The 16,045-nt window shown below is 42.7% G+C and overlaps 1 protein-coding gene across 1 annotated transcript in view; it reads right to left on the bottom strand.

Moving 5' to 3' along the window:
• Nucleotides 1–16,045, bottom strand: part of LOC122813770 (CD276 antigen-like) — a 730,017-nt gene that overhangs the window by 662,066 nt on the left and 51,906 nt on the right. The window contains exon 2 of the mRNA XM_044086264.1: nucleotides 10,146–10,226. Coding sequence (XP_043942199.1) covers nucleotides 10,146–10,197 — 52 coding nt within the window. The 5' untranslated portion in view covers nucleotides 10,198–10,226. The remainder of the gene's footprint in view (nucleotides 1–10,145; nucleotides 10,227–16,045) is intronic.

The raw sequence follows: 16,045 nt of genomic DNA, 5'->3' as shown, positions 1-16,045 counted from the left end.
GGATGCGAACCCTTTTGTGATTAGGTGGGCCACATAGAATGATTTTCTAACCACTCTGGCAATGTGATTATCAGAGGAGAGATTACTATCTACTTGGGTCCCCAGATCCCTTACTACGTCTTCCGAATTTAGGGGACTACCACCTATGTGGTAGTTTGTGGGTACTCTGTTTTTTCCAAAGGGGATGACTATGCACTTTTTGGCATTTAGATTGAGGCCATGATTTTGACACCAGGTATCCATCTCAGTGATACCCTTTTGGAGAGAGGATGTCTGTGTCAGCCGGAGAGTCAATTATAGCCCCTAGTTTGCAGTCGTCTGCGAACTTGGTCAGCCATAGTCCTCCTGTGCTTGCCTGTACCTCTGAGAAGTATATGCCGAACAGGAGGGAGTCCTAGGACTGAGCCCTGGGGAAAGCCACTTGTAGCCGGTTTAGAGTTGGACCTAGCTCCTGCAACTCTCATCATGTGGGTTCTGTCCGTGAGCCAGTAGGCAACCCATCTTGTGATGTAGGGGTTCAGGCTGGTGAGCTTGTCTATAATACCAGAATGGGGAATGGTGTCGAAGGCCTTTGCGAGGTCTAGGTAGGCTGTGTGTATTACCTTTCCCTTGTCTATAGCCTTGGTAACTGTCTCAAAGAAGTCCACCAGGTTCAGGAGGCATCATCTGCCCTTAACAAAGCCAAACTGGGAATGGTCCAGTGTTTGGGAGTTCCCAATGTCTCTGTTAATGAGTTCCATGATGATGCGCTCCATAGCCTTGCAGACCAAGCTAGTCAGGCTTACAGGGCGATAGTTCCCGGAGTCTGTTGTGGCTATACCTTTGTGAAGCGGAATAACCGTTGCTGTGCGCCACTCTATGGGTATGTAGCCTGTGGAGAGGCTGAGTTTGAAAAGTGGTTTAGGTGACAGTTTAGTTCGTCTTTGAGATCGTGTAGGATGCAGCCTGGGACGCCGTCCGGTCCCACTGATGCTGTGTTTTTGGCTTTGGAGAGGGCTGTTTTAACCTGAGTGTCTATGATCTCAGGGGCTCTACATTCTTCTGGTATGGTTATGGGCCCTTTTAGGGGTGAGAGGAGGATGAAGTTTGCACTAAGCCTGTCTGCCAGGTTGTTGGCGATAATGGTCGGTTCAGTGTATTTTGTGCCATTCTGCACTAACTCCGAGCAGATCTGAGCATTAGATTCTTGACATAGCTAAAGAATGCCTTGTGGTTATCTTTGGAGTCCTTGGCAATTTTACTTTCGAAGCTCACCTTGGATGATTTTATGAGGGATCGTAATTTCTTGCTGATACTGATCAGGGATGTCTTCTCTTCTTGGGATTTTACTCTTTTCTGTACTAGTTTCCTCCTTCTATTGTATAGCTTGTTTATGGCAGGGGTCCACCAGACTGGTTTCCTTTTCTTGGAGGAGTGAGTCTTGGTTTTGTTTGGGATAGTACGATCCATGCATTCTTTTAAGTGCATTAGTAAAAGGATTTTGCAACTTGGACAGCGTTATCATTTAGCATGGGGGCTTTGAAACTGTCCACCTCAGTCTTAAGTAATGTGAAGTTTGCTTTTGAAAAGTTTTTCACGGTGGTTTACTTGTCCGAGGGTGGGGTGATGTGGATATCCAAAGTGATTTGTTTATGGTCAGATTTAACGAGAGAGGGGTTGACCTCCGGTGTGAAACACTGGTCGCCCATGTTGGTGATGACCAGGTCCAATATGCTGTCACCTCTGGTGGGAGTGTTGACCAGTTGATCCAGGGACTTTATAAATTCTAGGAAATGTTGGGCAAGGGAGTTAGTACTGGAGTAGTTCTCCCAGCTAATGTTTGGATAATTGAAATCTCCCAATATTAGGGTGTTTGGTAGGAATTTTATGTTTCCCAGTATTTCCAGAAACACGGAATGGGGGTCCTGGGACATGGTGGGTGATCTGTAGCAAGCTACAATTTGAATTGCAGTTTTGCCCGTTGTTAGTTGCACATGGATGATCTCTGAAGCATCGTGATGTGCCACTAACCTGGAGGTGTGGGTATCCTTGATGAATATGGATACACCCCCGCCTTTTGTATTTCGGTCTGGGTTCTGTGGCCGAAATGTATGGTATGAGTTGTAGCCTGGTAGTGCTGGTATGCTCTCTGGAGCCTTAAACCAGGCTTCTGTTACTGCACATATATCAATTTTTTCCATACTGAGGAGTGCCTTGAGCGCGTGCATTTTCAGGTTTAGACTTCTGGCACAAAGTAGCATTACCCTCATTTTTTTTGTTACTTGTACTATTTACGGCGGTGGGTTTGTCTTTTGAGCTTTGCCTATAAAAGGCACTATATGGGTGGCAAGAGCCTTGGCCAGTATTCAAAAACCTAAGGGTGAAGGTGCAAGCCATCTCTAGTGAAGCAGCGTGGTTTGTCGAGCATGTCATCCCAGGTGGACAGACACTGGATCCCCTTTGAATGACACCAGAAATTTAGCCAATTGTTGAAATTGATCATTTTTTTCTTTATATCGTGGTATCATTCTTGGTGAGGGCAGGATGCTACTCAGGGTCAGGGTCATACCGGCCTGGGCTACGTGTTCAGAGAGCTCTTCCATGTCTGTTTTCATGTAGTCCAGGGAGGTACAGCTCAAGTCATTCACACCAACATGGACAATGACAGAGTCGTATTTGTACTTGTTATGGAGTGACCTGAGTGCTTGTGTTATGTGGTGGATCCTGGCACCCGACAGGCAGCTAACAGTAACCTTCTCCTTATTCAGCCTAGTGAGTAGGACGTCAGTGTGCCTGACTATAAAGTCACCTACACACTGGTTTTGTGAAGTATGTGTTTCATGGTTTGTGTTGGGGGGGGGTGAAGGTTGCTTGGATGTCTGCTTTGGAGGTCTCTGTTGCTTTTGCAGATTTTTATTTAGAGCCTCCGAGTATGTTTTCGTGTTTTATGTGTGTTTTTTGCCAGTGCTGCTTTAATGGGTCTATGTGAGACTGGTGGTGTGATGCAAGTATTTCCCTTCTCCTCTTGACTGTCTGATCCAGTCTTGGGTTGAGAGAGCTTAGTCTCCAGTTTGGCTGTATAATTGCATCTCTCGCATGTAATAGTGTTTGGTGGTAGGAGAAGAGGGTTGTCTGTGTCCATGAGGCAGTTGTAACATTGCCTCAAAATGTCCAGATTCACCAGTTGGACTGGAAAGTACACCTGAAACTGCCCTTTGGACATGCCTGGATAGGTACAGTGAATGGTTTTACTGAATGGCTGGTAAGGCTGAATAGAGAGCCTTGTCCTTCTGTACAGTACAGGGGGGTTTAGTGCTAGGGTTTATAAGTGTTTGCTATGAGTTTTGAGCAAGTGCCGGGCTGAGAAAAGAATGGCTTGAGTACTTAAGTTGAAAGTTTGTCTAGTTCCACGGGAAAAATTGAAGAGAGGACTTGGTGGAGCCGGGAATAGTTATACCCTAGCTAACCGGTGCTGCCCAGTGTGCAAAACCGGACAAATGTGGTATTTATAGCAGGGAAATGTAAGAGAGAGAAATTAGCCCAAAATGGCCAATAAACTACTAATTTCTGGGCTGAAACCACTCCTCCAGGGACAGATAGGCTGCTCAAAGCTCCCTTCTCTCACAGGTGAACAGAGAAACTTCCTTCTATCCAAGTAAGGTATGGACAAACACAGAGATTTGTAACACAGCCCTGAAATTCAGCACTAACCTGAAAACTGGACTATACTAGCTTAGAAAGGCGGGAAACAAGTATACTTTTTTTTCAGAAAATAAAGCAGATACAATAAAAAAAAACACTTTAAATGCACAGAAAAGGATGCTTACTGTTATATATATATCTCAGATCAGAGTTGTAGGCAATGCCCCTAGTAATAAAGTAGGAAGAAACACAAATACAGTAAAAGCAGATGAATAAAGTGCATTTTTTTGTTATACAAACTGATTTAAACAAGTTACCCAATTAACCAGAAAAAAACTCAAAACTGAGCCCTGTTCCAGCAGTCTTCAATCAGACAAGCTCTAACTGCACACTCCTGCCACTAGGGTGCAGGGGAACCTTCTCCAAAAAAAGACGGCCTGGATCAGTGCCCAGTTATACAAACAAAGCTAGATTCAGCAGGCCTGAATCTGGTCTATGCTACAGCAACAAGGCACACCAATTTCAGAAAGAAACAGTTCAAATAAGCAGGCACAATAAACCTGTGACCAGAAATTCCCAGTTCAGAAGGGCAAAATCCAGCCTCTCCTCCCACAAGAGTGCAGACCACAAACCTTCTTAATGTAGAATAACTGGCTTGAAGCCCAAGTGCTTAAACCAGAACTAATACACTTTTAGAATAGCAGACATTGAGCCTTCAATCAGCAATTCCCAGCTTAGAAGGATGTAAGCTAGCTGTCCTGCCACAACAGTGCAGACCACAAACCTTCTTAATGTAAAACAATCGGTATGAAGCCCAAGTGCTTAAACCAAAAGACTTAGAATAGCAGTTACAATTTAATCAGGCTACTACCACGCAGTAATAAATGCAGCAGAATAAATAAAATTAAGTACTTTTAAAGGCAAACGCAAAATAAAGTAGGAGAAAACACAAATACAGTAAAAGCAGATGAATAAAGTGCATTTACTTTGTTAGTAAAGTGCAAGGAGAGAGGAAGGAAGAAACTAAGTGGGTTGGCATTCTCAGATCTTCTCTCTGTATTAGGTAGAGTGAACACTAGACTAGAATATGATCTCACTGTACTCGGTTAAGTGAGCAATACGAAGATTATCCAACTACTTTTTGAACTTGCAGTTTTAACTGGTTATCCCATGTGTTCTTGTACTGGAAATCATGTGCTCGCTCATGTTAGAGAAAAAAAAATGGTTGCCTAAGGCAGCTGTACCTCCCTTTCTCAATGTTATACAACTGTAGAGCTGGGGTTTTATATATATCATAATGGCACTAGCGCAAAAGTAAAAAAAAACTATTTAAAAACTTAAGAAAAGTTTGCTACTTTCAAAGGAACATAGACATTAGGTTATTCTTTGTGTTTTGGTCAGTCTTTTATTCATTTAAATCACATTTTTGAGAGCTTTCATTACTGTTCAACTGGTGTGGCGAGTGGATGATGGGTTAAGTAGTTACCTAATCCATTTATGGACACTGGAAATGCTCAGGTTTTCATTTAGTCCGGGGGCATGTCTGCTCGTAATAGTATCTGCCATGTTTGTGTTCCAAAGGGGGTTGGTAATCCCTAGGGGATCTGTGACTTTTTCAGTTGCTGCAAACTGGAATCCAGAGAACTGGGAGCAGGTCCTACTATGCCTGGCTAGTGCGATGCAAGGGTCTGGCTTCCTGATGGCTCCCACATGTTCTTTTATCTAGATCCTAAGTAGTCTTGTTGTTTTTCCAATGTAGTATGCTTCCCATTGAGAGCATACTGTAACGTAAGCCACACTGAGGGTCTCACAGTTTAAATGGCCTTTTATGTGAATAAACACCTGTGGGGTGGTGAGACATACCATGGGGGTTTGAATGAAAATCGCACCAGCGGCATATCCTGCATTGGTGCACGCCTGGGGGTGCATTGAGGGTGTGTGCCTGCAGCCTCTTTTCTGACTTGAAAGTGGCTTTGAGGGACACGCTCTTTTTGTAGCAGAATTTTGGCTGGTTTCCAAGGATTAGAGCTAGCACTGGGTTCTCCGCTATGAGTGCCCAGTTTTTAACTAGGATGTCTTTGATGCTGGTGGCGTCTAAAGAGATGGGCAGGGGAAATCTTGGGGTGATGCCCTCTGGTGTCTGAGCTTTGGGGTGGAGTCCGTGTTTAAAGATGGGTGGGTACAGGGTTTCTTCTCCTTGCAATTACAGCTCCCATGACTCTGGAGACTAGATCCTCTGGTACTGCCTTTCCTGGAAGAAGTCCTTGAGGTGCTGGCATTTGAGGTAGCCTGGATCCCCAGTCCAAGACCTTCAAATCCACCTTCCATAGAAACAGCACCTTCCAAAATAACTACCTTGATTTCCACAGCCAGCACCCAGTGGAACATTGTGAAGGGGCAGTACATATGGCTTAAGCAGAACTGTTAGTGAGGAAGATTCTTTCCACCTTGAATATGGTGAAATACTTTCATATCTATGAGAATTACTATAAAAGTGAATGCCTCCATTCCTTCAAGGGCTGCCTTTCCCAACTCTACCACATCCTAGTTACCTGTTTGGACTGAGGTTCCTGCAATATTCACCTGAAAACTCATTCCCAGTGTAGGTGATAGCCTACAGCTTTAGTTGTTCTATTAGTTCAGATGTTTTTAATAGTAGGGGCTTGCATACTTGCGGATAGACCTTGAGGATGTCCCCATTCCCCCATAGCGTTTACTTTATCTTTTTATGCCTTTAGCTTAAATTATTGCCGTGGTTCACCTCTTACACCATGGCAGCATAACACAAGCCTTATTTAAAGCATACTGCTTACTTATGTTTAATTTATCGTGAATAAATCCATCCTCCTTTCTCTCGATTTAACTTGTACAAAAGCCCTTATCATTTGGGAAGCATAGTCTCCCTCAGAGCTACATACTCTAGGGACATAAACCTTGTCACCACAATAAACAGAACATGCTGGAGGGATAGATTCCTGTCCCAGAGATTTCCCATACTCTGGAACAAACTACCTATCTATAGCAAACAAAGCTCCTCATTAGTAGTCTTCAAGAAAAATCTTGATGATTGGATGGGAGATAGGAAATTCACCCAGGGGATCACTTCTGTGGCTCTGTTTGACAGGGGCACAGGAAAATAATTTTCTTGGGTGGCAAAAACCAGGGTACCGTTTGGCTAGACTTATATAGGCCCTAGGGCCAATAGCCTTGAACCTACCTATGAACCTCTAGCAGTATTTCTCCTCTATAAAGATTGCTCTCTCTGACAAATTCAGACCAGCTTACCTGCTAACAGGCAACGTAGTGTTGTACCTGCCTGATTATTTTCCGGAACTCCTGCCTCTTCCTGCTGGGCAGGATACACTCCTATGGTTAACTGGATGCTCCCCCTCCTCCCACAACACGTGCTGTGTCTCCCCCCTCTTACCCAACTAGAATCTATATCTAGGAGCCCGCACTTGCGGCACCATTTTTAAATCCATTTTTTCTCTTGCCCACACGTCTCCCTCAGACCTCCGCATAGTGTGTCTGCCAGTAAGTGTATTTTGTTGGTTTACTGATTTATTTCCGCTTATACCAGCATTTTAATGTGGTTAATACACTTGTGACAGACACTGCCCTTACTGTTGTAAATACCGCCACTTAGATGCTATCTAGTTGAAGTCATGCATGTTATACATTCTGTGGTGTATCTGAGCTAATTTTCTTTAGACTAAACTGTACCTCCTACAACTACTGTAGCACGAAGTCTGCTCTACTGTACAGACCTGCAGAAAAGCACATTTGTTGTGTCCATCTGCCTGTTAATGTGTTAATAGCTCATTAAAGCCTACTGAAGCAGTTCTTTTATTTGTCTGTTTCCCGTTAGTACGGGCAATGCATGGGATATATCTGTCATATGTGAACTTCACTGTTGAATATAAGCTTACAGTTACTGTTCTAATTCTGTTGCTCTGCTGTTGTGTTAAATAGTACAGTTTTGCTCTCCCTTACTGCCTAGTGCCTCTACCTCCCCTTTACCTGCACGTCTCCTTAACCTCTCTCCACACCACTATTCTTTAAACACTGCCCTATAGGCACCATTTCTAGTTCCTACCCTCACTCTGCTCCTCTGGCCCCACTGCAACTTTCCAGCTTTATTTTTTCCTTCCCTTTTTGAAGTCCTTTTAAGTAGTGCAACCTTAGTGCCTACTGTATGGCTTCCAACTCTATTCTTCCCTACTTTATATAGTCCAGTAAAGTAGCGTAACCTTCTGGTACTACTTTAGAAATGTGAAGAGATGGGGAACCTCCAGTCAGTAAATACAAATAAATCCACACAGACCACAGTATGTCAGATCACACCACAGGAGGATAAATGTATAGTAAAGTTCACAGATCTTCTAAACCATACACAATTAAAGGACAGACACGTTTCAGTTCCACATTGTATATGGTTTAGAAGATCTATGACCTTTGCTATACATTTATCCTTCTGTGGTGTTATCTGACATACTTTAGTCTGTGTGGATTTTTCTGGGACTACTTCCTATTAACTCTTCCTTCACTTTCCCGCTTCCTCTGTTAACTACCTTGCCCAATCCCCAAACCTACTGTGCAGCTAGTTGTCCGGCATTTTCTTCATTTAGCTTTATCATTTCTTCTCTTCTCTTTTTGTTTCACAGCTTGAACAAACCTCATTCCTTCATGAGCCTTTCCCAACTCTACCACATCCTAGTTACTATTTGGACTACAGTTCCTGCAATATTCACCTGAAAACCCACTGCCTGTTGACAAAAGACAAGCTTCTCATTACTCTCCCAGTGTAGGTGATAGCTGACGGCTTTAGCTGTTCTATTAGTTCAGATTTTGTTAATAGTAGGGGCTTGCACACTTGCAGATAGACCCTGAGGATGTCCTCATTCCCTGTAGCATTTGCTTTATTTTTTTATGCCTTTAGCTTAAGTTATTGCAGTTTTTCCCCTCTTACACAACTAGATGGCGCATAACACAAGCCATATTTAAAGCGTACTGCGTACTTAAGTTTTAAGTACTTTATTGGGAATAAATCCATCCTTTCTCCCAATTTAACTTGTACTAAAGTCCTTATTTTTGGAAGTGTAGTCTTCCCTCTAGCAGTATTTCTCCCCTATAAAGATTGCTCTCTCTCAGAGAATCAGACCATCTTATCTGCTAACAGGCATCCCAGTGTTGTACCTGCCTAATTCTTTTCGGCACTCCTGTCTCTTCCTGCTGGGCTAATCCCGCACCTGGTGACAAGCAGCTCTGCAGTCTCAGAACCATCTCACCCTTAACCTCAATAAAACAAAGCTCTTAATATTCACCCCTACAAAGTCTAGTCCTGTTGACAAGTCACTACTCACTGCTCATTCCCAAAACAACACTATCATCGAAGTTGCCCCCAGCACCAAATTGCTAGGTGCCATCATTGATGACAAATTAACTTTTGACCTTCACATCTACAAAAACATCAAAAAACCCATCAGAAGCTAGGTCCCCTTTATAGGCACAACTGTTTTCTTAGCCTGTCTGCTAAAAAGGCCCTGGCATTATCCTTCCTGCTTCTAACTCTGCTATATGGTGCTCCCATCCTCACCAATCTACAATCCTCCTTAAAAACTAAACTCGACTCTTGCTACAACAAAGTCACTAAACTTGTTACAAATGCAAACTTTTCTACCCACCACTGCTCCTCTCTGCATCAACTAAAATGGCTAGAATCCCCTCACCATCTCACTTATCTACAACTAACCACAGCCCACAAGATAATCTACTTGAAACCTGCTCTTCTCTCTCCTCCATACTGATCATGTACCATCCTAATCACCACCTCAGGTCTGTAAACAAAATGCTACCGTCTGTCAAGAAACCCAAGCTCACAGCCGGCCAAATGTATTCTCATACTGTCTCCCTCCTTTACTCAGGACTATCAGCAATCCTGCCTCCTTTATAAACTCCCTCAAACTACATCTCTCCTCTCACTGGCTATGCTCCGCTACCCCAACAAATAATCCCAACTCCTGACTTCTCTTGCTGGAGTCTCAACTTTAATCATTCACTTACAAACATCTCCTCTCCTTCTCTCAACCATAATTACGTCTTGCTGTCTCATTAACTTGACTCTTCTTCCTATAGCCCTGCTGTCACCTCCTTTCTACCCTGAAGTCAACCCTCCTCTGCTAAGGATTCTATAGCTATATTTATTCTCATGTGTTTTTTTAAATACTTTTCATATTTTACTGCCACATTCATACCCGATTGTAACTATTATCACAGTTTCTGCTATTAATTGTCTTGAAATGTGAATGTACTGCACGTAACACTTTGTTCTATGTATGTAAATAATGTGGAGCGTTTCTCCCCAGGCCTCCACTGAAAATGGGCTCTTTATAGGCCCAGTGGACTTTCCCAGTTAACAAATGCAATAAATAAAAATAAATAATAAATTTTCCTCACTTGTATGTCTATAAATAGCAATAAACTTACGATTCTATAAAGTGAAATAGCACAGACAAATACCTTACCCATTACTGCAGTAATGAAGCCATAACTCGTCAGCAGAACATACAGGCTCATCTGGAGGAGAACACTGAACCAGATCAGATCTGAAACACAAAATTACAAAAACAGTTAAAACGCATAATGTACCCATAAAGAAGTGCAAGATATAAATTACCACAGTCCTTTATGAGATGCCTGTTTACAGTACATTTGTTCTGTTTGCTTTCCTCCTCTCTATTTTAACATTAACTGTACTGATGCATTTTTGTTTAATGTGAAAGAGAGAGCTAAAACAGTAAAACTGGAGGATAAGGAGAGTAGAAAACAAGAGCATTTAAGTTATACACTCATTATAACTAGGCATCTGTGTTGTCCATTTTCATTCTTCCTCAACCTATGGTCCTATCCTACTCGGCTGAATATTCCAGACTTTGGATCCAGCCCTTGAGCTCCTCCCTCTACCCATATTGCACTATTCCATCCCCATCAGATCATCATTGTTGCCATGTAACTTTATAGCTAAACAGAGACAGGTATAGCTGACAGAAGAAGGAAGGGCTCAAACCCAGACCTGTAGATTCCAAATACAGCCCTACAGGTCTGTCCAGAAAAGATGGACGGGGATGGATGCCTAGTTATGGTGAGCACATAACTTTTAAATCTGATCTTGTCCTTTTCATTCTTCCTCAACCCACAGGACAGAGTCCCTGCTATGTTAACCTTGGGTGGCCCCCATGTAAGGCTATTCCAGGGTACTGCCAAACCAAAGGCGGCTCTGTTTCTAGAGATAATACACAATTTGTAATGAGTAACAAAGGTATGAGCATGTAGCTGCAGCACAAATATCAAAAGATGTTCTTGACCAAAGAGCAGATGAAGCAGCCATGGATCTGGCTGAAAGAACCTTGGGAGGTTTAGGGAAGGTTATGCCTTACTAAGAATAAATCCAAGAAATACAGTCTGGAATCCATTTGGCTAGAGTGACTTTAGAGAATGGACAACCCAGCCTTTTTGGTGAAAAATAGATGAGTTGACCTGATTTTCTAATTTGTTTTGTTCTGTGAAGATAAAAATGTAACAGTCTGTGTATATCAAGGAGATGCAGCATATACTCTCCTTTATTCTAAAAAAACTGGAAAGAAGACTGGTAAGTGAATGGATTGGTTAATGTTATTTTCAGAAGCCACTTTAGGTAATAAATAAGGATTTACCCATAAGGTAACCCAAGCTTTATGAAAAATAATGTAAAGTGTCTTTGAAGAAAGAGTCTGGAGTTCAGATATTCTCTTTGCAGAAGTTATGGCTACTAAGAATACTGTTTTCCATGAAAGGAATTTTAAATCAGTTTTAGCTGAAGGTTCAAGAGGCTTCTGAGTCAGACCTTGTAGCACAACTGTCAGATCCCAAGGTGGGGAAGGATTCTTTATCAGAGGTCTTAGAAGAAAAATACCTTTCAGAAAAGGCTTGCATAATTTGGACAAAACCAGTAAACAATTTCTGTCCCCTATGTGAAAATTAAAAATGGCTGCCAGTTGAAGTTTAACTGTAAAGAAACTTGCTCCTTCTTTAAAAAGAGTTGCTAAAATTGAAAAATCTCAGAAACTGAAGTATAGAAAGGGTCAAGATCATTAATCAAAGCCAAATGGAGAACCTTTTCCACTTGCTATTGTATACTTTTTGACAGATTATTTTTGAGAAGCCAAAATAATGTCACATACAGAAGAAGACAGCCTAGGTTGTCTAACCATTACTGCAAGTGGAGAAACTATGTGGTTAGTTTGAGGGCCTGTATGTCAGGATGTTGGATTCCCATTGGATGAGAAAGGAGATCCCAGAGCTGCCGCCAGTATCCATGGAGGATAATAATCATGAGACCGTAGGAAGAGAAACCATACTTGCTGGAGCCAGAAAGGGGCAATGAGGATTACCGAGCTTTTCAGTCGACTTGCTCTCTGCACAAATTTGGGAATCAACGGGAGAGAAGGATAAGCATAAAGGAGACCCGAGCATGGACTACAGCAACTCTTGGTGACTTCCCCTGAGAGAGAATAAGAGCAAAGCACCTGCTGCATGTGTAGTTGTGAGAGGAGGCAATGAGGCCACAGCAAGGTTGGCCCCCAACAATGAAAGATCATTTCTGCCACAGATAGTGACCACTTGTGAGGCATCAAGACTGATGTGCTTAGTTTGTTCGCTAGTACATTACTTTTCCCCCGATTGTGCTTCTCAATTAAAAAGCAGTCTGATGAGATCGCCCATTCCCTCACTCTCATGGCCTCTCCACAGAGGGGATAAGAACAAGTTCCTCCTTGTTTGCTGATGTACCAGACTACAAACATGTTGTCGGTCTGAACTGCAGTAGTCCCTAGACAGAGAGTATCTTGAAATGTCTGCAACACAAGTAGGACTGCTCTCATCTCTAGAACACTGACATACAAATTGATTCTAGGGCAGACCACATGCCTTGGACCATTCTTCCCAATAAATGCCCCCCACCCCAGTTGAGAAGCGTACATTGGACACTGTGGCCACTGGGGGACGCAGAATAAAAAGTCGGCCTAGATGAATATCGTCTGATTGGATTCACCAGTGGCTGTGCAGTTTGCAAACTGCAGTAAGCTTGACTAGACAAGATATGGGTTGATGCAGAATAGACCACTGCACAACTACAGTCTACTGGAGAACACACAAAGAAAAACGCCAAACGAAGTAATACAATGGCTGCTGCCATGGATCCTAGTGCTTGAAGCACTGATCTTGCTGAAGGAGATGGATGGGAAAGAAGATGAACCTGACTTCTGATAGTGGAAATACGATAAGGAGGTGCTACCTGTGTTGTCGTATTCAGAAGTGTACCGAGGAACTCCAGGCTCTGGACTGGTGTTACATTTGATTTGGCATAGTTTATTGTTATACCCAATGCCTTGCAAATCTGGAGCGAACAGTCCCTGGAATGCAGAAGGAGATGCCTGGAGATAATGGCGAGGAGCCAGTCATCTAGATAAGGAAACACTCGGAATTCTTTTAGTCTCAAGTGTGCTGCCACCACTACCATACATTTGGTAAACACCCTGGAGGCTGTGGTGAGTCCAAAGAGCAAGGCTATGAATTGGAAATTACTTCCTCCCATCTAAAAGAATAAGGGTCTTCTGGAGCATCTATTTTGATATGATAGATTTTTGAAGATCTATCAAGCACATCCAATTGTCCTTGTGAAGAAAGGGTATGGACTGTACCATGAACATTCAGAAATTTGATTTTTTCACATACTGATTCAAACTGCTTAGATCCAAAATGGGTCAGAGGTCCCGTTTTCTTTGCCACTAAAAAGAAGCATGAATAAGTTCTGAATCCTGTTTTTGGTCTGGAGGGATTTTTTGGATGACTCCTGCTAGCAGCTTTTGGATTTCTTGTCCTGCTGCCTTCCTTTGACTGGGTGGAATGTCAGGAAGCTTCTTTCTTTTGTAGGAAGGGGGTGGGAAAATGGTATGTACAAATTGCTGGATATTATTCTTAGCATTCACAAATCTTGTGTTATATTTGCTCAGGCATCTGAGTGCAAGGACAATCATCCCCCAACTGTCTCCAGAGTTGGATAGTTGGGTAACACTTCAGGATCACTGAAGGGGTCTGTCTGGAAAAGAATCTCTGAAACACTGATACTGCAGGCCTTCACATCCTTTAGGGTGATGTCTTCCCTTAGAATTTCCTCCTCTGCCTCTGGAAGAATTATCACCACGTGGATTTTGGAAAGGCCCCCTGAGATTTTCAGAACCACATCTTTCTGTTTCTGACTTCTAGAGAAGGTTCGTTGAGAGGAAGAAAACTTGATTCCCACAGCAGACAGCATATTTCTATCTTGTTCACTACGAGTAAGCGTCTCTTTTACTGATGGCCAAACAAGGAAGTGCCATCGAAAGGAAGTCTCAAAAGGCTCTGCAAAGTCACACAGCCCCATCCAGGCATGTCTCCTTATGGCAATGCTTGAACCAGCTGCTCATGAAGTATCTTTGGCTGTGAGAGAGATCAACCGCATTGAAGCATTTGATAAGGATAGAGAGTGACCAGTTGCAAGGATGTTCTTTTGAAATCCTCTACAAACATGGAATCTGACACGAGTATTTGACAGCTCTTTGGTCAAATCTCTAGTACAGTGTGCCAGGTAGTTCCACAGGGCAAAGGCTGCAGAGACAAAGACTCGCTTTCTAAATCTGTCCAATGCTCTAGACTTTTGGTGGATTGAAAGAGGAGCTCTGTTCTGCTAGCTCTTTCTTGGTGGTTGCTGCCACCACCACAGCATCAACTGGGACTCCTTTGCAACAGAAAACCAGCCACCTTTTTGTTTTCGGATTTCTAAAATATCTCCAAAGGAAATGTCATCTAGTGGTGATCTGGGGAACCCTTCTTAGTCATCAAAATCAGTATTCTCCGTGAGTGACACCATTGAGAAGTCAATGTGTCTCCTTTTGAATGTTCTCTTCTGATGCACCTCCTCTGTGGGATATTCAGATGATGTGTCAAAAGAGAGGGGAAGTTCCTCTACTGGAACTGGTTGGACACTTACTGGAACTGGCTGTCCCTGTGGAGTAGGTATGATCAACTCAGAACTCGGACTGATGAAAGAAAAGGGATAGGATTGAAAAAGTAAGAGGGCAGTTCTCTGGGGAGAAAAAAAGCCCTTTCCATCACCTTGAAAGCCGATGGAGCTGGAGAAACTTCAACTCGCCCTCTTGGAGCCAAAACTCCTGACAAAAGTAGGTTTTGACGACTCTTGGATCCACACCTCAAGGATGGAACCAGATCCAAACTGTACAGGGCCAAGGCTCTGAGGGGAAGAGATGGATCTAACAAAATCAGTGCAGAACCTATACCCTCAGACCTGACTGACACTTCAGTTCCAGCAATCATTCTGATCCGAGGATTTCAGAGCAGAACTAGTCAAGGATATAGTCGGAGTTGAAGAAGAAGCTTTCCTCGGATCCAACACCAGTCCTCTCGGGGATTTTGGATCCTTGAATACTGAAACACTGGACAGATCAGAGAAGGAGATAGAATGGTCCTGGATGTCATAGGCATACACACGGATCCAACAGGGGATGGAACTGGTAATACCACCATCTGGATTTGAGCTATGAGAAATTTCCAAATCATCCTATCTACATCTGCTTCTGATAAACTTCTGCAGGACCTAGAAGAAGTTGTGAATGAGGGGCCTGTTCCTTTGCAGTCTGAAACAACTGAGCAGTCAGGGTAGGCAATATGGGTTTAATATGGAAATCTGGAGTACAACTCGTGTGAGATGTACTAGATTTTAGATATGAGGACTAAGGATCTGAAGGTGTTGTTGTAGGAGATGCTGAGATAACAATAGGAGCCAAAACCTTCGGATCAAAGCATTGGATTTTCAGATCAACCAACGTCGGATCCTAAATTTTTCTTGTTTTTGCTGGAGGCTCTGGGAACTTCATGGAGAGTGTTTATTATACTCCAAGGGAACTGACTTGCTAGATTTGGAGGGGGTTTGAGCCCCAAGAAAAGAAGTAGCTGGTAGGAGACCTTTCAAAATAAGTTTGTTTCACCTATCTGCAAAGGTCTTTGGATTAAAAGTAGAGCAAACTGCACATGCAGTGTTCAAGTGCCCAGCACCAAGGCAGTGCATGCACTCCTTGTGAGCATCCAAATTAGGGATCTTGGGCCTACAAAAAGTGCATTTTTTAAAACCAATCAGCTTATCCAACATGGTTAAATACAACAAATTATTAAGATAAAGATAAAAAAGTGTTTTCTTTTGGAAAGAAAAAGAAAAGGAAAATAGTAAAGAGTGTAACTATCAACAATGGTAGAAAAAAATACCCTATTCACTAAAAAGGGTAAATATCAGAGACAAATAAGAGCAATAGTTTGGAGAGATACTATACTGAAT

Source organism: Protopterus annectens, chromosome 10.part0 (genome assembly GCF_019279795.1).
Source record: "Protopterus annectens isolate FY-2018-M chromosome 10.part0, PAN1.0, whole genome shotgun sequence".
Lineage (NCBI taxonomy): Eukaryota > Metazoa > Chordata > Ceratodontiformes > Protopteridae > Protopterus > Protopterus annectens.
This window is presented reverse-complemented; position numbering and strand designations above follow the sequence as displayed.